The 26,712-nt window shown below is 46.5% G+C and overlaps 1 protein-coding gene across 5 annotated transcripts in view; it reads right to left on the bottom strand.

Annotated features, from left to right (window-relative positions):
- The window catches only part of CCT2 (chaperonin containing TCP1 subunit 2), a 47,318-nt gene extending 20,819 nt beyond the window's left edge, over positions 1 to 26,499 (bottom strand). For 2 of the 5 annotated variants that reach the window (XM_077265261.1, XM_077265263.1), the window contains exons 1-10: positions 25,584 to 25,639; positions 24,604 to 24,678; positions 23,187 to 23,252; positions 20,922 to 21,033; positions 19,110 to 19,186; positions 11,405 to 11,517; positions 4,351 to 4,553; positions 3,956 to 4,056; positions 3,750 to 3,877; positions 1,711 to 1,814 (exon numbers count right to left, since the gene is read on the bottom strand). In XM_077265261.1, coding sequence (XP_077121376.1) covers positions 1,711 to 1,814; positions 3,750 to 3,877; positions 3,956 to 4,056; positions 4,351 to 4,553; positions 11,405 to 11,517; positions 19,110 to 19,186; positions 20,922 to 21,033; positions 23,187 to 23,252; positions 24,604 to 24,678; positions 25,584 to 25,634 — 1,030 coding nt within the window. In that variant the 5' untranslated portion in view covers positions 25,635 to 25,639. The other 3 variants (XM_077265264.1, XM_077265262.1, XM_077265260.1) reach the window with 3 other exon arrangements.
- Positions 26,500 to 26,712: the final 213 nt, after the last annotated feature.

Below are 26,712 nucleotides of genomic sequence, written 5' to 3'. Positions count from 1 at the left end.
GGCGTAGTTTTCCGTTGGTGGCGTAGTGGTGTGCGCATGCCCAAAGTCCGGAATCCTCTTCCAGGGGATTTAAAATAGCGCGGTGTTCGTTATTGCATTGGTGATCGGTGGGCGCGGCCATCTTCCTTTGGCCGCGCGTGCGCAGAAGCGGCGCTCTGCTGGCCGCGGCTTCAGGAAAATGGCCGCCGCGATATCCATCTGCGCACGCGCGGCATCCCGCGGCCATTTTCCTGAAGCCGCGGCCAGCAGAGCGCCGCTTCTGCGCACGCGCGGCCAAAGGAAGATGGCCGCGCCCACCGATCACCAATGCAATAACGAACACCGCGCTATTTTAAATCCCCTGGAAGAGGATTCCGGACTTTGGGCATGCGCACACCACTACGCCACCAACGGAAAACTACGCCAAATCTGGGGGAAGACAACGCCCATGCGACCTGACCAGCCTGATTGACAGGCGAAAACGGAGACTTTGCAAAGTTATTTCGGCAACTTAGGTGGGTAATAAACGCATAACACACACACTAATGTAACGCCCACCTCTGCCCCTATTTAACGCTATTTTTATCCCATCTTCCAAAAACGTGGTGACAGGTTCCCTTTAAGCAGGGACACACAGTTTCCCCAGCACTGATTCCGGGGAGAATCTGTGTGTCCGGGGGTGGAGGAGGCAGCAGCAGGGGCCAGGAGATCGCTGCCTACCTGCCTGTGCTGGACGCTGAGCTGTCCGTGGTGCACAGGGAGGACCTGTGTGATGTCAGAAGTGGGCGGGCTGGAGCATCACATGGCAGCTCAGAGCCCTCCCTCTTCTGACATCATCACAGGTCCTTCAGGCTCCCACCTAGAATCTGCAGCTTCCTCTTATGTCCTGCGCTGTGGAAAGGCAACAACAGGGAGGGCTCTGTGTGTGTGCAGCCATGGGATGGTCCAGCTTTTACCTCACCACAGTGTGGCTGGCTGCCACAATTAAGAGGTCAGTCTTTACAAAACACAATAAAGCACTCTGCCACTCCTGTGGTGAACTATAACTCCCAGCATGTCATAGGATCTGCAGGACATGCTGGGAGTTATAGTTCTCCCATGGGATTTTAAAGCAGCACTCCAGTGTTATTTTGCAGTGCTGGAGTAATGCTTTTCTCTATAAGCCCTGTGCACCCATTCTTAGGGCTCATTTCCACATGCGAGGCACACGTCCGTTGCATGTGGAAACCAAGCTGTGGAGCCGGCACTCCAGAGCGGAGCGTGCGGCCGCATAGGAACACATGGAGCTGCACAGCTCCACTCCAAAGTGCCGGCGTCAGAGCTTAGTTTCCACATGCGAGATACGGACGTGTGCCTCGCATGTGGAAATGAGCCCTTATACTCACCCTCCAGCGTCTTCATATCGTACTTCACAGACACCACACTGGTCCCGCAGCTTCCAACATAATAACACACTATTATATATAACAACACCACATATAATAGTATGTTATTTATGTTATTAAATATTTTACCACATTTTTTTTGCTTCAAATATTTTTTTCCCTATTTTCCACCTCTAAAACTTGGGTGCGCCTTATAGTCCGGTGCGTCCTATAGTCCGAAAAATACGGTACTTCTACTAAATGATAATGACTTCGGTTGGTTAAAATCCATTACTACTAACACACTATTCAATGTCTCGTCATGTCTACTGCAAGAAATGTACAAACTGTAAAAAGGAAACAATACCTGTAACAAGAGCCAGACGCTCGACCCCCACAAAATCTGCATGTTCTATTGCCATGACTCCAGCAGAAGCAAAGAGCTGCTCAGGGTAGTTATAGATCAGTTGTCTAAGGAAAGAAGGGGAAGAATGCAAAAACAATATTGTCTGAAATAAATAATGGAAGAAATTTTACTATAAAATGTAGGGCCCTCTGGCTGCTGCAACTTCCCCAGATAACGCTGGTCTGGGGAAAAAGCGCATTTAGATGAGTTGTCAATTAAGATTCCCGGCGTCTTACAGTTCTACAGAAGTAAGATGCTAAAGTGGTTGTCCACTGCAGTTCAGCTCCTGTTGAAATGGATAGGAAGGAAAACTACAAATGTGTGCAGAGCTGTGCTGTTCCAGACCCGTACACTGCGAGCACCACTGGCGCTGCTGACAGGTACTGGGTGGCAAGCCCTAAAACCTGATATTGGTAAACTATTTTAACCCCTTCACGAACTTGCCCTTTTCCATTTTTTGCGTTCTCATTTTTCGCTCCCCTCCTTCCCAGAGCCATAACTTTTTTATTTTTCCGTCAATTTGGCCATGTGAGGGCTTATTTTTTGCGGGAAGCGTTGCACTTTTCAACGACATCATTGGTTTTAGCATGTCGTGTACTAGAAAACGGGAAAAAAATTCCAAGTGCGGTGAAATTGCAAAAAAAGTGCAATCCCACACTGGTTTTTTGTTAGGCTTTTTTGCTAGGTTCACTAAATGCTAAAACTGACTGGCCATTTTGATTCTCCAGGTCATTCCGAGTTCATAGGCACCAAACATGTCTAGGTTACGCTTTATCTAAGTGGTAAAAAAAAAATTCCAAACTTTGCTAAAAAAAAAAATAAAAAAAAAAAAATTTGCGCAATTTTCCGTTACCCATAGCGTCTACATTTTTCGCGATCCGGGGTCGGGTGAGGGCTTATTTTTTGCGTGCCGAGCTGGCGTTTTTAATGATACCACTTTTGTGAAGATACTTTCTTTTGATCACCCGTTATTTTAATGCAATGTCGCGGCGACCAAAAAACTAATTCTGGCGTTTCAAATTTTTTTCTCGCTACACCGTTTAGCAATCAGGTTAATCTTTTTTTTTTTTATTGATAGATCGGGCGATTCTGAACGCGGCAATACCAAATATGTGTAAGTTTGATTTTTTTTCTTGTTTTATTTTGAATGGGGCGAAAGGGGGGTGATTTGAACTTTTCTTTTTTTACTTTTTTCTTATTTTTTTAAATATTGTTTTTTAACTTTTGCCATACTTCAATAGCCTTCATGGGAGGCTAGAAGCTGGCACAACTCGATCGGCTCTGCTACATAGCAGCGATCATCAGATCGCTGCTATGCAGCAGAAATGCAGGTGTGCTGTGAGCGCCGTCCACAGGGTGGCGCTCACAGCAGGCCGGCGATCAGTAACCATAGAGGTCTCAAGGACCTTTATGGTTACCATCCTGACGCATCGCCGACCCCCGATCATGTGACGGGGGTCGGCGATGTGATTATTTTCGGCCACGCGGCCGGAAGCGCCGGTTAAATGCCGCTGTCAGCGGCATTTAACTGATTAGTAGCGGCGGGTGAATCGCGATTTCACCCGCCGCTATTGCGGGCACATGTCAGCTGTTCAAAACAGCTGACATGTCCCGGCTTTGAGGTGGGCTCAGCGCCGGAGCCCACATCAAAGCAGGGGACCCAACCTCCGCAGTAATAGTACGGCGGAGGTCAGGAAGGGGTTAAAGAATAGTCAATAATATCTGAATGTAGTATTCTTTTAAGAAATTGCTTAGAAGGATTTAATTCACAAACATTTTGGCTTTGTTGGGGAAGACCATTGTCTGAGGCAAGGAATCAGCCTAGTAACTAACGATCCAAGCCGCGTCTCCTAAATTGAATAGACTAGCTATTAGAAATTAAAGTCCTTTTACTCAAAAATATTGCGAGATTTGACATCCCACACCAGATCCCCTTCAGTTTGCACATCTTTCACATGTAACACTGCTACTACCCTCTCACATGCCATGCCCAAGACCACCTGTTGATAAAACAGTTGATCCCATGTTTCAGAATTCGCTCTACTTTCTCCTTCATCTTCTCTTTCTCTGCTAACTCGATTTCAGCCACTTTTGCAGTAGAGTCCACACGTACCCTTGAGCCAAAAACCTGCACGACATAGTATTTGTTAGAGGGCAAGGACAGCAATTGAGGTAAGGGGTTAATCCAGAATAGGAAACCACCGACCTTTATTTTGTCAGTGTCCATTCCCGTATTTGCAATTAGTATTTTGGCGTTTTCAATACGTTTTGGTTGGTTTACTCCAATTTTCTTGTCCAATAAGAAACCTAGAAGACCACTGCAAATATTATACACATTCATGAAATAAGACAGACAGGGAAAAGCAGGGCAAGGAGACAAATCACTGAGGAAACGTCATCATAACAAATCTGACTCCACATCTTAGTGAGAAAAAAGAAGGCGAATGTCCTGTTTGCTTGCTAAGGCCATCCACAAATTGGAGAAAGTAATTGTGTGGAGGTTACTTAGGTAAAGATGGTCGTGAGCAATATCCCTACAGAAAACGATCAGTGCAGTGAGAAGAGCCCCATAATGTACCGCTGCAGGCTTAGACAGAATACCTTCATCCAAGTACGACTCTGTTAAACTTCCTCCTAACTTCTTAATGATATGGATAGCTTCCAGATTTCCAGAACCCTTCAGTCTCAGAACAGCTTCCACGGCGAGCTTTGCAAAGTGATCTTTATGGTGAGTCAGGAGCTTCGAAGACAACGTTGTCCTGGCAATATTCAACAGATCAGCCTCAAACTTCTCTTTATCATTTCTGTGGAAACAAATGGAGTGGACAACTTACCATTTGCAATACATTATTCAGTGAACCTTTACTTCATTGCAGACATTACATTTTCTGTTGCATCAAATCATCGGAATTAAAGGGTCTCTCTCACCCCATTTGAGCATTTTTAGCTATTATGGGCATACAAGTTGTACAAAGCTGAAACTAGTCAGACCTGTGTGCCTCCTAGATGATGCATTGTTCATGAAAAATCATCTTTATCGTTTTGAATTTCCAAGCTACGGGGCATATGCTGCGCAGAAGAGAAAACTGCCCCCACTCTTCATTATACCAGACTTCTATCCCCCTCTTCCCTTTGACTTCAGGTGCATGCCTGGAAATCCCACGCCTGCACATTCTGCCTGTGTTTGGGTAGCAAATTGAGTGTGCAACTTTTCAGAGTGCCATACTATGGTGCCTGCCCACAAAACAATTCAAGTCACTGCCCTGAGAAGGGAGGAACAGTTACCGTATATACTCGTGTATAACCCAAGTTATTCAGCACTTTTTTAGTGCTGAAAAGGCCCCCCTCGGCTCATACACAAGCCATAGGCATGGAGAGAGGTGAATATTCATTACCTTAGTGAGTGGGGACACGTGATCGCCCAGTCGCAGGACTTGCTGGCACCGTAACGAGATGCTGCAAGGGCGCACAGGGAAGGCAAGTAGGATTTTCTTTTTTTTTTTTTAATGCTTTTCTCATGGGGGCCATTCATACAAAGATGGGATAAGGAACTATGCATACAAGGATAGGAGATAATTAGCCATGCAGACAAGGATGGGGATAAGGAGCCATGTATGCAAGGATGGGGATAAGGAGCCATGTATACAAGTATAGGGGATAAGGAGCCATGCAGACAAGGATGGGGATAAGGAGCCATGCAGACAAGGATGGGGATAAGGAGCCATGCAGACAAGGATGGGGATAAGGAGCCATGCAGACAAGGATGGGGATAAGGAGCCATGCAGACAAGGATGGGGATAAGGAGCCATGCAGACAAGGATGGGGATAAGGAGCCATGCAGACAAGGATGGGGATAAGGAGCCATGCAGACAAGGATGGGGATAAGGAGCCATGCAGACAAGGATGGGGATAAGGAGCCATGCAGACAAGGATGGGGATAAGGAGCCATGCATCCAAGGATGGGAATAAGGAGCCATGCATCCAAGGATGGGGATAAGGAGCCATGCATCCAAGGATGGAGATAAGGAGCCATGCATCCAAGGATGGAGATAAGGAGCCATGCAGACAAGGATGGGGATAAGGAGCCATGCAGACAAGGATGGGGATAAGGAGCCATGCAGACAAGGATGGGAATAAGGAGCCATGCAGACAAGGATGGGAATAAGGAGCCATGCATACAAGGATGGGGATAAGGAGCCATGCAGACAAGGATGGGGATAAGGAGCCATGCAGACAAGGATGGGGATAAGGAGCCATGCATCCAAGGATGGAGATAAGAAGCCATGCATCCAAGGATGGGGATAAGGAGCCATGCAGACAAGGATGGGGATAAGGAGCCATGCAGACAAGGATGGGGATAAGGAGCCATGCATGCAAGGATGGGGATAAGGAGCCATGCATGCAAGGATGGGGATAAGGAGCCATGCATGCAAGGATGGGGATAAGGAGCCATGCATGCAAGGATGGGGATAAGGAGCCATGTATGCAAGGATGGGGATGAGGAGCCATGTATGCAAGGATGGGGATAAGGAGCCATGCATACAAGGATGGGAATAAGGAGCCATGCATACAAGGATGGGAATAAGGAGCCATGTATACAAGGATGGGGATAAGGAGCCACGCATACAAGGATGGGAATAAGGAGCCACGCAGACAAGGATGGGGATAAGGAGCCACGTATACAAGGATGGGGATAAGGAGCCACGCAGACAAGGATGGGGATAAGGAGCCATGCAGACAAGGATGGGGATAAGGAGCCATGCAGACAAGGATGGGGATAAGGAGCCATGCAGACAAGGATGGGGATAAGGAGCCATGCAGACAAGGATGGGAATAAGGAGCCATGCATCCAAGGATGGGGATAAGGAGCCATGCAGACAAGGATAGGGGATAAGGAGCCATGCAGACAAGGATAGGGGATAAGGAGCCATGCAGACAAGGATGGGAATAAGGAGCCATGCAGACAAGGATGGGAATAAGGAGCCATGCAGACAAGGATGGGGATAAGGAGCCATGCATGCAAGGATGGGGATAAGGAGCCATGCATGCAAGGATGGGGATAAGGAGCCATGCAGACAAGGATGGGGATAAGGAGCCATGCAGACAAGGATGGGGATAAGGAGCCATGCAGACAAGGATGGGGATAAGGAGCCATGCAGACAAGGATGGGGATAAGGAGCCATGCAGACAAGGATGGGAATAAGGAGCCATGCAGACAAGGATGGGGATAAGGAGCCATGCAGACAAGGATGGGAATAAGGAGCCATGCAGACAAGGATGGGAATAAGGAGCCATGCAGACAAGGATGGGGATAAGGAGCCATGCATCCAAGGATGGAATAAGGAGCCATGCAGACAAGGATGGGGATGAGGAACCATGCACACAAGGATGGGGATGAGGAACCAGACATACCAGAATAAGGATTAGGGGACAATGCATACCCGGTCTATACTCGAGTCAATATGTTTTCCCAGTTTTACGAGGCAAAATTAGGTGCCTCGGCTTATACTCAGGTCGACTTATACACGAGTAAATACAGTAATTGGAGAGACATAAAAAGCAAGCAGGGAAGAGTGTGTGTGTGTGTGTGTGTGTGTGTGTGTGTGTGTGTGTGTGTGTGTGTGTGTGTGTGTGTGTGTGTGTGTGTGTGTGTGTGTGTGTGTGTGTGTGTAATCTAGTATAATGAGAGAAGAGGTAGTCTGATCTTCCAGGCAGAAAACGCCCCATAGCCTGGAAGACGAAAGCGACCAAAAGATTATTTTAAATGAACAAGGCATCATCATCAAGGAGGAATACAGGTATGACTAGTTTCTGCTTTATACCATCTGTATGCCCATATCAGCTTAAAGAACTCAAATGGGGTGAGAGATACTCTTTAAGTAACTTAGTAAATCAGTAATTTAACTGTACGACCTAACTACATCATTAAAGGGAATCTGTCAGCAGGTTTTTGCTACCTCATCTGAGCATAATTAATGTAGGCAAAGCCACCCAGAATCCAACAATGTATTACTTAGATTACTGGGTGCAGCCGTACTGACACAATTGGAGTTTTTAGATTCAGAAATATAACGTCCATAGACAATGAGCTGCTCATCACAGGAGGCGTGTGTCGGACTAGCATGCACAAGCTTCTGTGTCCCAGCAATGATAAGCTACTGATGCAAAAAAAAAAAAAAAAAATCAATCACTGCACACAAACCACACTGAGAAGAGAGGCATGGCTGAAATCTGTGTTTTAACCCCTGCATCACGCAGTCTTCAGCTTACATAGCAAAATCCTGCTAATAGATTCCCTTTAATACAATTATCATTTGTAATAAAAGGAAACATAGATCGTCAGAGGAGCTGTGTACATAATAAGAGTACAACATTTTAGAGCAACACTTTAGATACATTGGAAGAAAATAATTGATTTATTTTTGATGCAATCATGGCGCAGAATACCTTGTCTAAGGAACAATAAACCCAGGGATTAATGAGCATCAAAACATTGCATGTCTTTAACAATTAGAAAATTCTGCAGACAGATCATTCTGAAGGAATCATCTACAGGACTCTGGGGTTAATCTCCTGCGGACCACACTTTTGGCAGGTAAACTTAAGAAGGGCTGGGGTTTCACAATCACCAGACAGAGTGTACAGAAGGGAGAAGGCTCCTGCTGTAGCCAAGAGGATTACAGTTACAGGAGATCCCCATGCTTGTCATTCCAGATCTGCTATGAGCACCACCCGGTGGCCAGCGTTCATAGCAGATGATCATTTCTGATACACCCAATCTTTCAAAATATAAAGAATTAATTTAACCAGTAAATGGCATAATGAGGAAAAAAAAATCAAAACGCCAGAATTACTTTTTTTGGTTGCTGCAACAGTGTAATAAAATGCAACAACAGGCGATCAAAAGTTCGTATCTACACCAAAATGGTATCAATAAAAACATCAGATCGGTGCACAAAAAATAAGCCCTGACACTGCCCATGAAAAATGGAGACACTATGGGCCTCAGAAAACGGTGCTTTTTATAATTAATAAAACATTGCACTTTTTTTCACCACTTACTGTACATACTCGAGTATAAGCCGAGATTTTCAGCCCATTTTTTGGGGCTGAAAGTCCCCCTCTCAGCTTATACTCGAGTCATACACAGGGGTCGGCAGGGGAGGAGGAGCGGCAACTGTCTAATAATACTCACCTGCTCCCAGCGCGGTCCCTGGTTCTCCCGGCACAGCAGCTTCTTCCTGTAGTGAGCGGTCACATGGTACCGCTCATTACAGTAATGAATATGGACCCGACTCCACTCCCATAGGGGTGGAGCCGCATATTCATTACTGTAATGAGCGGTAACGGTGACTGCTCAACGATGGAAGAAGCTGCGGTGTCGGGAGAACCAGGGACCGCGCCAGGAGCACGTGAGTATAATGGGCAGGGGGAGCGCTGCACGATATTCACCTCTCCTCATTCCGGGCGCCGCTCCGTCTTCAGCGTCTTCTGCAGTGACGCTCCGGTCAGAGGGCGCAATGATGTGGTTAGTGCGCGCCCTCTGCCTGAATGTCAGTGCAGAAGACACTGAAGACGGAGCAGAGCCCGGAACGAGGAGAGGTGAATATTTAAAGTGTCGGGGGCCTGAGCGACGAGAGGTATGTGATTTTTTTTTTCATCGCAGCAACAGCATATGGGGCAAATATCTCTATGGAGCATCTTATGGGGCCATATTCAACATTTGTGCAGCACTATATGGGGCAAATGTGTCTGTATGGAGCATCTTATGGGGCCATAATCAAGGTTTGTGCAGCACTGTATGGGGCAACTATCTTTATGGAGCATCTTATGGGGCCATATTGTTTGTGCAGCACTATATGGGGTAAATATCTCTATGGAGCATCTTATGGGGCCATTATTAACCTTTATGCAGGATTATATGGGGCATATTGTAATATGGAGCATCTTATGGGGCCCATCATGAACTGTATGGAGCATTATATGGGGCCCATCATGAACTGTATGGAGCATTATATGGGGCTCCTGTTTCAATATGGATATTCAAAAACACTTAACCTACTGATGTCTCAATTAATTTTACATTTATTGGTATCTATTTTTACTTTTGAAATTTACCAGTAGCTGCTGCATTTCCCACCCTAGGCTTATATGCGAGTCATTAAGTTTTCCCATTTTTTTGTGGCAAAATTAGGTGTCTCGGCTTATACTTGAGTATATACAGTAATAAAAAAGAACCTATATATGTCTGGCAACGAACTTGTAATGACCTGGAGAATCATAATAACAGGTCAGTTTTAGCATTTATTGAACACTAAAAAAAAAAATCTAAACATTTGTGGAATTGCACTTTTTTTTTGCAATTTCACCACACTTGGATTTTTTTCCCTATTTTTTAGTACATGATATGGTAAAAACAATGGTGTTGATCAAATGTACAACTTATTACGCAAAAAAACAAGCCCTCACATGTCCATATTGACAGAAAAATAAAAAAGTTATGGCTCTGGGAAGTAGGGGAGCGAAAAACAAAAGGGGAAAATCCCAAGGTGGTGAAGGGGTTCTCCCACAAAGAAAAAAAAATTGTAATCAACAGATCTTGGAAAAATATTCATTTCCACACTTGGATGTGATTAAATAAAATATTGCTTTGCTGAGATAATCTTATAAATGTGCCCCTGCTGTGTACTGTGTAATGGCCGTGTCTGACCGTACAGGAACATGGTCTGATCATACCACAGCTCCTGAGCAGGAGAGGAAGGAAAAGAATATACAGACAGGACAGTATGGGATCACAAATGATTCTTTAAGGCAAAATATTGTTTAAAAGTATAATCTGTGATCCCCTGCTGTCCTGTCTGTATCCCCTCTATTGCTTCCTCCCCTGCCCAGGAGCTGTGGTATGATCAGACCATGTTCCTGCACGGTCAGACACGGCCATTACACAGTACACAGCAGGGGACATTCATAAGATTATCTCAGCACAGGGACATTTTATTTTTAAACATCCAATTGTGGAAATTATTTTTATTACAAAATCTATTAGTCAAAAAGAACTATGTGGGAACCCCTTTTAATGATCATTATGTCTATTGCCTGCTTAAGGGTTTGTGCATTTGCTGTAGATCTCTCATGGAAAAGTTAAGACATTTTATTTCAAGCAAATTAGCCTACAAGTAAGTGTTACTCTTTGTACTACGGCATTCAGTTCACTTCACTTTGTTAGTGATATATTGTGTTAGTAATATATGTACAGTGTGTGTGCCCAATACATGGCATTGCCGTCTGATGCCGGTTTCAGCGCTGCTCTGGTCCTCTACTGCACCGTGTGACCAGATAGCTCACAAAGCATCTTCTATACGGATCAGAAGTGAGGTTCTCTGTAAGCCTCTGAGACGCAGGATTGGACTCTCGCAGGCTTATGGTTAAGAGAGGAATTATCGTTTCATGGTGTGAGCGGCAAGAAAGAGCTGCAGTCACACAATGCAGGAGACGAGTGGTGCTGGAAACGGCAGAAGAAAGTGACCGATGAGTATTTTAACTCACACACTTTACTAATGACTAATTGAGGATGCATGAAAAACACCAGTGGAATGGGTAAGTTCAATAAGCACACAAGATTAAGTGTTGACGATGAGTTTCAGTGATAACTCACCCATGATCCAGTGCTGCATTTAAAAGAGCTTCTCTGGCAACCTGGGTGGCCAATCTCCAACCAGAAATAATAGTTTGTGGATGAATCTTCTTGGCAATCAAGAGCTCAGCTTCCTAAAAAAAAAGGTAGTAAAATTAACCACAATGGCATTAAAATGGTGCAAGTGTAACTAATGCTTCAACTTCTGACAGGAGCATTTCTTTCCTTATCTTTTACCACCTAGCCACAGATAATACTTCTTATTGCATGAGAGTTTCAGATAAAACAAAGCTTGCTCATTTGCCAGTGACTCTACAAATGCCAAGCCACTGGAATACCCCTTTAAAGTGTAAATCGAAAGCATTGACCACTACTTTCATATTGAGAACCTGACCTAGTCATTATCAGGCTGCTTGGTATCTGACAACCGAAACCTTCACTGATCTTCTGCCGTGAACTGCAGCAACAGAAAGACTTAACAGTATATGGATGAAAACAGTGAAGTGAATATGAGCTACAGGAATTGCCACTACAAAGGCAACTAGACAGCACACACGGCAGATTTTTGGGGTTGACAGGTGTCAGACCCCCAGCGATCTTCTATTAAGTGGATCATTCATCAGTTTCAAAGTCTTGAATAACCCCTTTACTAGACTTTCCTTGATCAAAAATAGAAGCAGTGCACCCTATAAAGAGATGAGCACACAATTAGTTTTGATCAAATAGCTTCGGATAAACACTTATCGGAATAGCTATAGAAGTTACCGAATAGCTGCCTCGGGAACCTGGATACTGGAGCGCCCCGATAATCAGGTATCCAGCTCCGCAGCTGCATGTGTGGCGGCTGTGTGACAATCACAACAAACAGGCTCTCCATACATATGTTGTCACGGTCACACAGCCGCCACACATGCAGCTGCGGCTCCGTACAGTTGACCATCGGGAGCTCTCCAGGTATCTGGGTTCAAAACTTGCTGTGCATATGCTCAGGCTTTTGAACATCTCATAACCGCTTCAGATTTCTAAAAATGCCAAGTGGTTAACCACTTCAATCCTGTTGTCACCTACTGACCAGTCCAAATTTTACAATTCTGACCACTGTCACTTTATGTGGTTAAAACGCTGGAACGAGTCAACGGATCCCACTGAGTCTGAGAACGTTTTCTCATGATATATTGTACTTAATGACAGTGGTAAAATTTCTTTAATAAGACTTGCATTTGTGAAAATATCGCAAATTTGGCAAAAATTTGGATAATTTCTCAAGCTTCAAACTTTGCATTTTTATGCCCTTAAAATACTGTCACACAAAATAGTTAATAAGTAACATTTCACACGTATACCTTACATCAGCACAATTTGTGAAACTTTTTTGTTCTGTTCGGAAATAAGGGTTGAAAGTTGACCAGTGATTTCTCATTTAAAAAAAAAAAAAATGTTAGGGATCACATCATAGTTGCAGTGACTTTGAGGGGCCTATATCACAGAAAATACCTAAAGTGACACTATACTAAAAACGGCAAGTCTCAAGAAGTTTATTAACCCTTCAGGTGCTTCACAGGAATTAATGGAAGGAAAAAAAAATAACATTTAAACTTTTTTTTCACAAAAATTTTACTTTAGACTTAAATTTGTTTATTTTCATGAGGGTAACAGGAGAAATTGCACCATACAATTCTCCTGAGTGCGCCAATACACTTTATGAGGGAGAAAACTACTGTTTGGGCACACGGCAGAGCTCGGAAGAGAAGGAGCGCCATTTGACTTTTTGAAAGCAAAATTTGCTGGAAAATTAGCAGAAGTCATGTTGTGTTTGGAGAGCCCCTGATGCGCCTAAACAGTGGAAACCCCCAAAAGTAACTCCCATTTTGATAACTAGACCACTCAAGGAACTTATCTAGATGTGATGTGAGTACCTTGAATCCCCAGGTGCTCCAGAGAAGTTTATAATGTTAAGTACCATCCTAACCAAGCCTGCATCAGCTGAGGTGTGGGTATTAACCCTGTAAAACCTTGCAAACGTGTGTAGGGATGACCAGGTGCAGCCTTGCAGATCTGCAAAGATGAAGCCTGGTGACGAACAACCCAGGAAACCCCCACGGCCAGGAGAAGGCTGTTTGTCCTGAACGTGATACGCCTCCAATATTGCCAAACGAATTCAACAGGCAAAAGTGGACTTAGAAACTGGGAGCCCCTTACGACGACCTTCAGTGATGACAAACAGGGAATCGGACTGATGAAAAGAAGTGGTCCTACAAAGATAGACTCGAATAGCTCTGACCAAATCCAGCTTGTAAAGGGACTTTTCCAGGGGATGAACTGGAGAAGGACAAAGAAGGAAGGACAATGTCTTCATTGATGTGAAAAGCAGAAACTACTTTGGGAAGAAAGGAAGGAACGGGTCAGAAAACTATCTTGTCCCGATGCAGGGCCAGGAACGGAAAACGACAAAACAATGCTGCTAGTTCAGAAACCCTCCTGATAGACGTAATGGCAATTAGGAAGGCCACTTTCAATAACAGGAGAGAAAACGAGATATCCTGGATGGGCTCAAAAGGCGTGCGCTGAAGAGTGGCGAGAACAAGGTTTAGATCCCATGGTTCTATCGGAGGATGGTAGGGTGGTGCAAGGTGGGCAACACCCTGAAGAAAAGTCTTCACCTGGGAACAGGAAGCCAGATCTCTCCGGAAGAGAATTGACAGAGCGGACACCTGACCTGAGTCGAGCCCAGCTTGATGAAAACCAAGGACGGAAGGAAGGGAAAAAGACATTCGAAACAAACTGTTCTCCTCACACCACCAGAAGAAGGCCTTCCAACACCTGTGGTAGATACGCGAGGATGCTGGTTTTCGCGCCCTAATCATGGTCTGGATGACTTTGTGAGAAAAGCAGCTTCCTTCAGGACTGCGGCCTCAACGGCCATGCCGTTAAACTCAGAGACTGAGAACTCGGGTGGAGGAGGGGGCCTTGTGAGAGAAGATCTGGACGGTCTGGAAGCCTCCAGAGAGCGTCCATGAGCATGTTCACCAGCTCCGCATACAAGGCCCATACTGGCCAGTCTGGAGCTATTAGGATTACGGAAATCCCTTCTGCCTTTATTTTTTTACGACCCTTGGAATCAAGGGGAGAGGCGGAAAAAGATAAGGCAACTGAAACTGGGACCATGGGCTCACTAAAGCATCGCAACCGATGGCCAGCGGATCCCAGGACCTGGCTACGAACCGACAAACCTTGTTGTTAATCCGAGAAGCCATCAGGTCGACGTCCGGAGTGCCCCATCTCTGGCATATTTGGTTGAAGACCGCAAGATTGAGAAACCACTCGCCTGATGCGAGACCCCAACGACTCAGAAAATCGGCTGCCCAGTTGTCCAGCCCCGGAATGTGAGCGGCTGATATGGCAGGGACGTGACGTTCCACCCATCGCAGAATCTTTGTCGCCTCTGTCATCATCTGTTTGCTGCGAGTCCCGCCTTGGTGGTTTATGTAAGCCATGGCCGTGGTGTTGTCCGACTGAATGATGATTGGCTTGCCTGCGAAGAGGGACTGCCAGCGGAGAAGAGCAAGAAAGATTGCCCTGAACTCCAAAAGATTGAAGAGAAGGGCTTCCTGAGCATTCCAGCAACTTTGCGCTGTGTGATGAAGGAAGACCGCTCCCCAACCGAGGAGACTGGCATCGGTGGTGATGACCTGCCACCGGAGGGGGAGAAAGGACCTCCCGCGCAGGACCAAGGCGGACAGCGTCCACCAAGTCAGAGATTGCCTCATCTTGAGAGGCAGAAATACTGGTAGGTCCAAGGAGACTGTTCTCTTGTCCCATACAGACAGGAGGGCCAGCTGAAGAGGACAGGTAAGGAACTGGGCAAAAAGCACGGCTTCCATGGAGGCAATCATCTTCCCCAGAACCATCATGCAAGACCATAGAGGAAGAGGGGCTGGTCGCCTTAGAGAGCAGATTCCCTGGCAGAGATGCAAACTTCTCCTGTAGGAGGAAGTCAAACCTCATACCCAGGAACACCAGGCGCTGAGCTGGGATCAGGGAGGACTTCTCCCTGCTGACTAACCAGCCGAGATGGATCAGTGTCCAGAGTGATCTGAAGACTCTGGTCGCCGTCTCGTCAGGACAGCCCCTTCATCAGAAGATTGTCCAGGTAGGGAATTATGAGCATCCCCTTGGAGCGAAGGATGGCCATGACTTTCGTGAACACCCTGGGGGCAGACGCCAGGCCGAAAGGAAGGGCTGTGAACTGATAATGATCCTCCTGAATGGCAAACCGAAGGATTCTTTGATGCTGCACACACAGGAATGTGGAGATAAGCATCCTGAATGTCTACAGAGCAAAGAAACTCCCCCGGCTCCATGGAGGCGATCACCGAGCGTAGGGATTCCATCCTGAAATGGCGGATCCGATCATGGCAGTTCAGCTGTTTGAGGCCCAAAATCGAACAAAGCGATCCGTCGTTCTTCAGGACAACGAACAGGTTGGAAGAGAACACTGAAAACAGTTTGTGCCAGGGAACGGGTATGATCACTCCTGAGCGCAGAAGGGAAGAGACAGCCTGAAGAACCCTTGGGGCTTGAGACGGGAGTTTTGGTGGGTGAGATAGGAAGAAACGTCTTCCTGGGGGGATCTGGTAACCAGACGTAACTCTCTCTCTGACCCAGGCATCGACGACCACTGACAGCCATGCATCCCTGAAGGGAAGAAGCCGGAAAGATTCCCAGGTGGGGGTGACCTGTCACTTAGAGAAGAACCTGTGAGAGCAGGACCCAGAGGACTTGGAGGAACGGGTCTTTGGCCTCCAGTGAGGTGCCGGTTTGAAGGATGGTTTTCTTCTTTCCCTTGGGGTGGCCAAGCGGTCCTGCTGGGAGGAAGTCCCTGAAGAGGAAAAAGGTCGAAAGGAACGAAAGGGCAGGAGCCCCTTCCTACTGAAAGGATGTTCAGGTCTGGACTGTGGAAGAGAAGTACTCTTTGCCCCGGTAGTGTCCGAAACTATCTGGTCCAGTCTGGACCCAAAGAGCCTGGAACCCTGAAAAGCGAGGTTCGTGAAGAGGGATCTGCATTTCACGCCTTAAACCACTGAATGCGGCGTATATAAATCATGTTGCTGTTTGCCCTGGCGGAACAATCGGCCGCATCCAAAAAGGCAGCCAGAAGATATTTGCCGGCGTGAGCAATCTGATCTGCCAACTCGTCCAGAGGAAGTCGTTAAGATGCCCTGGCATAGCATTTTGGCCCAGGCAGAAATGGACTTAGCTGGGGCAGAGGGAGGCACCAGTCGCTTCAAAGGTCGATTTGGCCAAGTACTCAAAATGCCTATCAGAAGAGTCTTTAAGAGACGCACCATCTGGTAGAGACAGTACTGTCTGAGGACAGACGAGAAACCGGCGGGTTCACCTTAGGGGACTCTGCCCATTTGCTGTCAAGATCTGGGCTAAAGGGATACAGGATGTCTAGCTGTTTCCTTCCCGGGAAATGCTTTTCGGGATGTTCCCAGTGTTTAGCCAAAGTCGCTTCAAACTCTTTGTGATTGGGAAAGGTCCGAGGAGGACGTTTTACACGTTTGAAGGAAACAGTGTTTTTGAGCGGAAACCTCATCCTCTTTTAGTTTAAAAGTTTGGGTAATAGCCAAAATAAGGCTATCTACCATGTCCTGCATCTTAGAAGCCTAGTCTGAATCTGACTCGTACTGTGAATCCACATCCGACCCAAATGCTGCCTATGAGGAGGCAGTATGGGGAGAGGGAGGCATCCTGGAAGATGCAGAGGGGCCCGGGGAACCGCATGAAGAGCTAGGGAAAGCCCGCTTCCTAGACGCTTTAACGATCTGTCCCTGTGAAGGTCGTGATCAGGTGCGTGCGAATCGCCCTAGGAGGCGTTCGGAGCACTGGTGGCGGCAGATAGATGTGGAAAACGTTCCAGGGCCTGGACAAGGGTCTGCAATACTTTAGTCAGGTCAGAGACCTACAGACATGACAACAGCCCACTCCGGGGGGAGGGGTGTGCTCTCATCCCAGGTGGTGAAGTGCTCCTGTGGGGCCGACATGTTGGAAGGACCGCAGGACAAGCAGAAAGGGGACAGCTGACCTGAAGACCACTTTAATTTACAGCGGGCGCAGGCGTATTGAATAACAGTGGGCTTAGAGGGAAAATGAGAACCCCCTGCAGGGTTGGGCATAGGTCAAGCCTAGTGATACTGCTGAAGAGAGCTAAATATATATAGAGAGACAGAGGCAAGGAAAGGGATGGGGCAGAGCCTACCAGATACCAACGATGGATCAGCAGATGATCTGGGATAGCTGTGCACCCCTTGAGTCTTGCATGCACGGCGCTGCCAGAGAAGGAGAGGGGCAAGGAGCCGCTGCTGCTGGGGGCGCCCTGTCCCTGTTAAGGGCCCGGAATGAGGAAGGGTCATGCCTGCTGGGGGGAAACATACCTACCTGCAGGCGAGTCCAGGATTCCTCTTCACAGATGAGGATCACGTCAGGAGCCCTCGGATGGGAGAGGGTCACTGGTATTCGGGATCCTCCTTTCCGCACCATCTCCAGACGATGCAGAAGACGGCATCAACCCCTTACAAGGGGGGAGGCCAAAGCTGGTGACCACCGTCTCCCTCTTAACCCTCTCCAAGGAGAGGGGTGAGGAGGGTAAAAGGCAAGGACTGGCCACCGGGAATCAACCCTCAAACACCAGTATGGGTGACAGGGGATAAAGTCCTGCCTGCGGGTCCGAGAGTGGGCGATGTAGGTGACCCCACAATCAATGCTCTATCGGTCGCATTGAATGTGGGAAATCAGGGTGAGACATTACACCATTACCCTAAAACGATGAACCTGAAAGACAAAGGGAAAAGATTTCACACAAAACAGGGCACCTGCAAAGGAAAAAACTGTGGATCTGGAATCAGATCCAGGTCCGCCTCCTACAGACACTAAGCTTAAACGGAGTTGCTTTGTGCCCGTCGATGGGTGTATACTGCCGTGGAGGAGCTATTTTCCTTTTTTGCCTAGTGTCAGCCTCCTAGCAACAGCAGCATACACCCATGGTTACCTGTGCCCCCCCAATGAAGCGATAAAGAAATAATTATTATTTAACACAGCAATCTAAAACATTCTCTGTAGTGATGAGAGCTTGGGTATTGCACAGAGTATTGCAGGTACTCGAGTGATACATTCGAGTCCCTGTGGCTGCATGTTTTGTGGCTGTTAGACAGCCACAAAACATGCGGTCATTGAAGGCCATGTCCCCTCATCTCAGACCGCAGACAAGAAGACACTATTAGGAAGCTGGTGCGACAAGAGCTGCCCTTCACTGCGCACCCCTCATTACAGCAGTGTGCAGCTCCTCTATGCTGTTACTATCAGCTAGTCTCCTGATAATCGCTGTTTCTCTGTAGAAATCAAGAAAAAGTGAGAGGAGGGCTCACCCCTCTTCTCAGACTGGCTGTTACTCGCAGCGGGAAGCAGCACACTGGGGTGTGATGCTATGTTCCAGACAGGATGGGTGAGCAGTGAGGAGCAGCTGCTGTCCCATGAAATTACAAGTGTTGTAAAGAATTTTAGTTCACTGGGCATCTTATCTTTACAGTTTATGAGGGCAGGGACAGTACAAAATGTTATTTCCCCAGAGAATCTCTTTAATTGTGTATGTAAGCACGTGTATATATTTACATGTTCATACATTATTCTGAAAACTCAATTAACAGAAAAAAAAAAAAGATCTTACTCTAAGCAACTCAGCAGCCAGCACAGTAACTGATGTGGTCCCATCACCTACTTCATCATCTTGGACCTTAGACATATCTAGACGAAGAGAAAAACAACTTAGCACCAGCAGCTTTATAATCTGAATGTAAGAGTATGTTCACACTGGGCATTTTAGCTTTTTCTGCAGCAAAACCTGATTTCTTGGGAGGAAAGAATCTGCGGCAAAAACGCATGTTTTGGTGCATTTTTTATTCCCTTTTTTCAAGTGTTTTTGGGGCTAACTTGTGTCTCTTTGTGCATGCTAATAAAGTTGAGTTCCCCAGAGGGAAAAAAAAAGCTACTTCCTGCAGCACCATACCTGTAGATCCTTTGAAAAGCCAGCAATTCAGCGGCAACGTACAGTAAAATCACAGCGTGACAGGTTAGAATAGAATACACAGACATACACATACATATTAGATAGAATAAAAACCGGCAATTCAGCAGCCGTGTACAGTGAAATCACAGCAGGACCCAACAGGATAGAAAGATGGATTACATTCAGTATATACAGATAGAATATGTCCGTGGGCAGCTTTCTGTATATGCATTAAAATATTTTTCTGAAAAAAATTGAGTGGGCTCCGGAGTAATTTTCTTAACCAGCAGAGGGAAAGCCAACAGCTGGGGGCCAAGGTTTACAGCCTGGAAAGGGGGTAATACCAGGCTATTAATATCAGCTCACAGCTGTAAACACAGCCTTTACTGGCTATTAAAATCGGGGGACCCCCCCCCCCCCAAAAAAAACAAAAACGTAGGGTCCCTCAATAATGAATAACCAGCAACGGATATGCAGACTGCTGTGGGCTGAAACTAATAGCCTAAGAAGGGGCCATGGATATTGCCCCCAGACTAAAAACATCAGCTCTCAGCCACTCGAGGGAGCATCTATAAAATGCGCCAACTGTGTTTATTTACAGCGCAGGAGCCAGCTGATGAATACTCCCATCATACGTTCCTGCTCTCACTGTTATTAGCGGCAGCAGGCGTCGGCTGATAGGAACAGTAGTCCCATCAGCTGACTACAGTGAGCGGAGGTAAACTTTATACCTCCGATCACAGCTGAGTACTCAGGCTCGCTTTTAACAGTGTGGGAAACGCGGCTGTCTGATCGGCGGGGATGATTTTAACGCCGATCAGAAGCAGTGTTTGCCGAGCTGTCATGAACATAGAGTGGCAACCACTGTATTGTCGGGTCCCCCATTCAAGTGAATGGGGTTCGGGTCCCCCATTCAAGTGAATGGGGTTCGGGTCCGCTGCTCAGTGTCTGCTGGATGACAGGCTGTACGGTCGCATCATGCAACCATGCAGCCTTCCATCTAGATGTAGCGGAGCTGAGTGTGAGGTCACATCATGCTGTCCTTGACTTTTCTGCAGCAAATACGCAGCAAAAAAAGTCATCCTGTGTATTTGCAGTGTTTTTCACCATCCATTCAAGTTAATGGGTGAAAAAAACTGCAAAAAAAGCTTAAAGAAGTGACATCATCTATGTAAAAAAAAAAAAAAAAAAGCAGCAAAGCAAAAAATCCTGACCAAAAAAACAATGTGTATGCATGAGATTTCTGAAGTCTCATGGTTTTGCTGGTACTGTGAAAAGCAGCTGAAAATTAGCATAAAAAAAAAAAAAAAAAAAAAAAAAAATCTGCGAAAAAACGCCCAGTGTGAACATACCCTAAAGTAGGTTTTGTTGTCTGTGTATTTCCCCCAGAACTGACAACCCCACAGGCTCTAGGTGTTGAATCGATATCACAGACAACCGCTGTGTACTGTAGACTGTCAGTTTCTCACTTACCTACTAACACTTGGGCAGCAGGATTATCAATGCCAATAGACTTTAGGATGGTTGCTCCATCGTTGGTTACAGTAACATTGCTGTCTCTGCCACTACTTAGGAGGATCTTGTCCTGTTCACGGAAGCAACCAGACGATCAGAATATGAAATCCATATCACCATGCATGAGTTTAAATCTTTATATTAGAAAACTAGCATGAAGAAGTTATTCTAATACGTTTAGTTATACTGGCTATTGCAGTTTGTTCCTCCAAGGTCACGTTCACACGTTCAGTATTTGGTCTGAATTTTACATCAGTATCTGTAAGCCAAAACCAAGACTGGGTAAAAAAATAAATACTAAAGTGGTGACCTGTTTCTACTTTTCCTTTCATTGGCCCATCCCTTTTTTGGCTTACAAATACTGAGGTAAAATACTCAAAGCTCTGATTTAAAGATAATAGAACATTTCATCAATTACAATACTTGTCTCAATCATTGGCTTTACAAGCAGACTAAAAGGGACTGTTAGAGCAGAATGACTTCAAACTAAGCCCTGCCATCTGGTGCTTCATGGTGGGGCCAATCATTTACATACATCTTCCCACCTGCTTGGTTTCCCTCAATCTCCCCCCTCTTTGATTGACAGCTCTGGATTCATAGGGCCAGAGAAGGGTGGAGATAGATGGAAACCAAGCAGGTGGGAAGGTGTATACAAATGATTGGCCGCCGTGAGGCACCGAGAGCCTGTACTTGGCTGACAAGAGTCCCTTTAAGATTTGCAGGGATTTTGAAATTACAATATAACCTCAGCAACAGATATGAGCAGACAGACTGTATACTGACGGTGCTGTTACCACATTTCGCAATACAAACTGTGCACATACTGGAACTAAATAGATGATGATATTGGTTTAGTTACTTTGAAAATCTATGTTAGGCCGGTTTCACACGTCAGTGGCTCCGGTACGTGAGGTGACAGTTTCCTCACGTACCGGAGACACTGACACACGTAGACCCATTAAAATCAATGCATCTGTGCAGATGTCATTGATTTTTTGCGGACCGTGTCTCCGTGTGCCAAACACGGAGACATGTCAGTGTTCGTGGGAGCGCACGTATTACACGGACCCATTAAAGTCAATGGGTCCGTGTAAAACACGGACCACACACGGACGTTCTCCGTGTGCGGTCCCTGTGGCGTGCAGGAGACAGCGCTACAGTAAGCGCTGTCCCCCCCACATGGTGCTGAAGCCGCGATTCATATCTTCTGTGCAGCAGCGTTTGCTGCATAGAAGATATGAATAATAGTGTTTAAAAGAAAGATCTATCTGTCCGCCGCCCCCCCACCCCCTGTGCGCCCCCCCGCTGTTCTGAAAATACTCACCCACGTCCCTCGTTGGCTGTCGCGGCTTCCTGTCCTGCCTTCTACTGTATGCGGTCACGTGGGGCCGCCGACTAGAGTCATGAATATGTGGCTCCACCTCCCATAGGGGTGGAGCCGCCTATTCATGACTGTAAATGAGCGGCCCCACGTGACCGCATACAGTAGAAGGCAGGAAGGCAGGACAGGAAGCAGCGACAGCCAACGAGGGAAGCGGGTGAGTATTTTCAGAACAGCGGGGGGGCGCACAGGGGGTGGGGGGGCCGGCGGACACATAGATCTTTCATTTAAACACTATTATTCATATCTTCTATGCAGCAAACGCTGCTGCACAGAAGATATGAATCGCGGCTTCAGCACGATGCAGGGGACAGCGCTAAACTTTAGCGCTGTCTCCTGCACGCTCCGTGTGGTACCCACTCGGCACACGTGTGCCGCACGTATGGCCTACGTGAGCTCACGGGCACACGGACACGGATAACTCCGGTACCGGAATTATCTGGACGTGTGGGACAGCCCTGACAATGGCTGTATACTCCTGATATTAAAGTGAGCATTTTAGGAGTCCAGTTATAGAATGAAATAGCATCCAAGTCTATTCAATCTCCACCCACCTAGTGTTAAACTTTTTGGCGAGAGGGGTGGCACTGTAGAAATGTTAATCAGACTTATGCATCCTTCCATAAAGGATTTTGAAATCATTCTTACCTGAATTGTCAAAGTAAGTACACCAGCTTTACCTGGTCCAAGAACTATTTAGTAATGTATTCGGTTTATATTGTGAAATCTGGCATTGTACATAATGCAGCGCAGACATAAATATCCCCTACACTCTGCAGTCCTACTAACTACAGAAGAACACTTCACAGTTTAAGGAGCATTTTTCAGAGGTTAACACTTACCATGCCTTTTGGTCCCAGGGTGCTTTTCACCAAATCTCCAATTGCAATGGCCCCAATAAAGGAGGACTAGAACAACAAACATTTCATTGTAAAGCCCACGTGGTTCATCATTCACAAATATAAGTGTGATTCTGATCTACAACTTCCTGTACTCGGCTTACTCCAGCAGTCCCATAGACAATGAACAGGACAGAGGCCGAGCATGTGCACCTGTGCTACGTTCTCGGGATTTCCGAGGGTTCCAGGGCGCATGCCATCCCCCATACTATGCATAGGGGACTACGTTTTATTTTCTTGGGTGGGTGTCGGGGAATAACCGTCTAAAACAACATTTGCATTTCTAAACTAAGTGTTTATTAGGCGCTACAGATACAACAGCAAGACCGCCGGCAGAGTCCAACCTTTCTAAAATGACATCAGTGTACCCCCATGGCTATGCTCACACATAGTATGGCACAGAAGACGGCTAATGGAGAATGTAAACTCCAGCCAAGGTAAGGCTTCACATTTTCACATTACAAGTCGCTGTACAGTTGAAACCAGAGATGACAATGCTCATTACTACACATAAGCAAATTTGCCCTGGTCTGGGGTCCGGCGAGTCCTCCATGTCAGCGGGCAGATCTGGGGATTACCGGGTCCCAAAGTGATCATGTCGTAGGGCCGTGTAAATCGCCAGAGGTGCCCAGGATGCCGGCTGCCACTGATGGACCGATGTGGACATGGGACTGGAGCATTGTTCTTGCGGCAGGCACCCTCTGCTTGTTATATGCCGCTCTATAATCACACAACTAAATATATGCCATCAGCAGTCAGGAAATAACGAGATTCTGGGGGCATTTATCGTTGTATTTGCATATGAATATTTGTGCGTCACTGTCATAAAGGCCTAAGCCATATTTAGCAATTAATCAAACACCAATATTAGTGCCTACGCCAAAACATTAGGAGATAAGGGGATGTGATTACTTATTGGCCTGAAGAACAACACTGTACTTCTACAGAAACGTCACATATTCTAGAGCTGTCATACACAAAGCCACTTATGCTGCTGAAATGGTAACATAATGTATCCCAATCTATACATAGTTCTACATCTGACACACTGGTCTCCTCTAATACTGGGAAGAATCTATTAGAACGAACAAAAAAGTAACAATTTACATTAAAAAAACTACACTAATGTGTCAATGACTTGCGACAACTGACACATTGCAATGCCTCAGGCTCATAGCTAATATTTGGAGTTGTGCTATCCATGCTTGAGAACTTGCACCAACGTTCCTACGGCCTGTGACGTATGAACATTCCGGGACCTCCATGCTGCCCTATTGTTACTATACTATATTATACTATACCATATTGTTTACTATATTAAAGCACAGTGCAGCCCAATATGCTGCACAACAGGCCGTACCAGGCGGGCAGTCTCCGCTCTTTCTTCATCAGCTCCTGCTCTGAAGATGTTCACCGGTGCTAGCGAAAGGGAAGCCTAGAAGTGACGGAAAACTCAGATTAATATTACATGTACATTACTCGCAGACTGTGGTGGAGAATGCAGGGAGTTGAAAAATGCCCGTTTATGGTGTCAAACGCCGGCTTTCTGCAAATACCCGTGTACCAGACGAGCCAACAGATCGCGTTTAATGAACAGAAACTAGTGCTGATGTATGTAACACATTCATAGTGTCATCCTAATGGAGCTGGCAGGATAACTTTTTATCAAAGGGAATCTGTCAACAGGCTTTTGCTTTGCAATCTGCCAGCACCATGAGACGGGCAGAGACCCTGATTCCAGCGACGTCTCAGTACACTGGGTGCAGCAGTAATGATGGCGGCTTTCTGTGCTGCAGACTGAGCAGTGTATAGCCCCAGGTCACACACAGCTGTCTGGACATTGTAGGGACAAGTGATAATCAGTGCTAGGTCCCGGAATCTGTCCTGGCATGATGATCTCCTGCTGATAAAACGCAGCCTAGTAAGTGACATCGCTGGATTAAGGGGCTGCCTCTAGTTTAGGCTGCTCTCAGATTAGTTCACAAAAACCTGGTGATGGATTCCCTTTAAGTATAAATTTCCATGTAAATTGTCTGCGATCCATCCTTCAGAGTCTATTACCAGTAGCACTGTTTTAGATGAAGGATTGTACTTTAGTAAAGGGATCCTTTCACTAGCGTAAATGTGTTTAAATCGGGGAGAACTCCTTTAAGTAAAGCTCCAGTGAGTTATTGCTCCCTGTTATCAGCCACTGCAGTCTGATTTGCACACAGCCCCATCCCCTAGCCCCTCTGTGTGCCGCCCGTCAGGATGTGCCGTCACCCTATGAGCAGCAGGCCCAGAGGCTGCACCGCCATGTGCTTGGACCCTGGAGGGGGCTGGTCCCGGCCACACACTCGCCTTGTGCCTGCTGCACGCCCACCCTGCCGGCAGCGGCTCCCAGGCGGCCATACTCACCATACTGAGGGTGACAATGGAGAACACGCTGCGGCGCCACACACCGGCAGGACACAGGAAGTGACGCAGCTAACGACCAGGAGGAGGGCGCAGAAACCGCTAGAGTGTGGGCGGCTCCTCACTCCGGGGGCTGGCGGCGGCGGCGGCCATCTTTGATATGGGAAAGGTAGAAAAGAAGTCAACCGGAATCAAGTAGTTATACATATTGACACGTGGAAATCGCATGCGTCTTACTGGGAATGTAGCAAGATATTAGTAATACAGCTGAATTATTACCTATTATGTAGCTCAGGCTGTTTTTTCCAGTTTCAAAGATGGCTGCCGACCAGCGTTGTCATTACAGGTCCGCTAGGCGCCGTGTATTGCCTTGTAGGGCTGTAGGGGGAGACACGAGGGTGTCACAGGCTAGTTTCACATTTGTGGTTGTGTCCACAGCGTATCGTCCGCAAACGCATGATAATGCATTTTTTACCCGCATCAGCTTACGCATGACGGAAAAAAACGCTGCATTTGCATGTGTTTGCGTTTTTTATGCGCATGTGTTTGATATTTCCAGGAGGGAGTGTCTCATTGGGCGTGTCTAAATCAGTTCCTGGACATGCGCAGTCCGAAGTACAGAGGCGCATCGAATGCATGCGTATGGAAAGCTATGCGTGTGAATGCATTCCCATAGGAAGCCATTCCCAGAGGAGCATTGTACGGCAAATAAGCCTCCTTACCTTGTCAAGCCAGAGATGGTATGTCACTCTCCATAAGGAGAAACGATACCCCTTAGACCCCAGTCCAGAGCCTCTCACCAAGCCAAATCAGTTCTCATGCTTCGCACTGACGAGGGCCACCAGCCCGAAACACCGTGTCTGCGAATTGAGATACTGATTTGGCTTTTATCCTAAGTCATATTGCACGACTCGTTAAAGGGTTGATTGTGACTTGTAGGATCGCTACTTCCAACAGGTGGCGCTATAGAGTTAAGTCCTCTTTTTCTCAGAAGAGGCAATTTGCATATTTGCATTCCCATAGACAGTAATGCGTTGTTTAATGCACTCATGCGCATGCCTGCACATATTTGATG

Source organism: Ranitomeya variabilis, chromosome 5 (genome assembly GCF_051348905.1).
Source record: "Ranitomeya variabilis isolate aRanVar5 chromosome 5, aRanVar5.hap1, whole genome shotgun sequence".
Lineage (NCBI taxonomy): Eukaryota > Metazoa > Chordata > Amphibia > Anura > Dendrobatidae > Ranitomeya > Ranitomeya variabilis.
The sequence above is the reverse complement of the archived record's forward strand: the minus strand, read 5'-3'. Positions and strand labels throughout refer to the sequence as shown.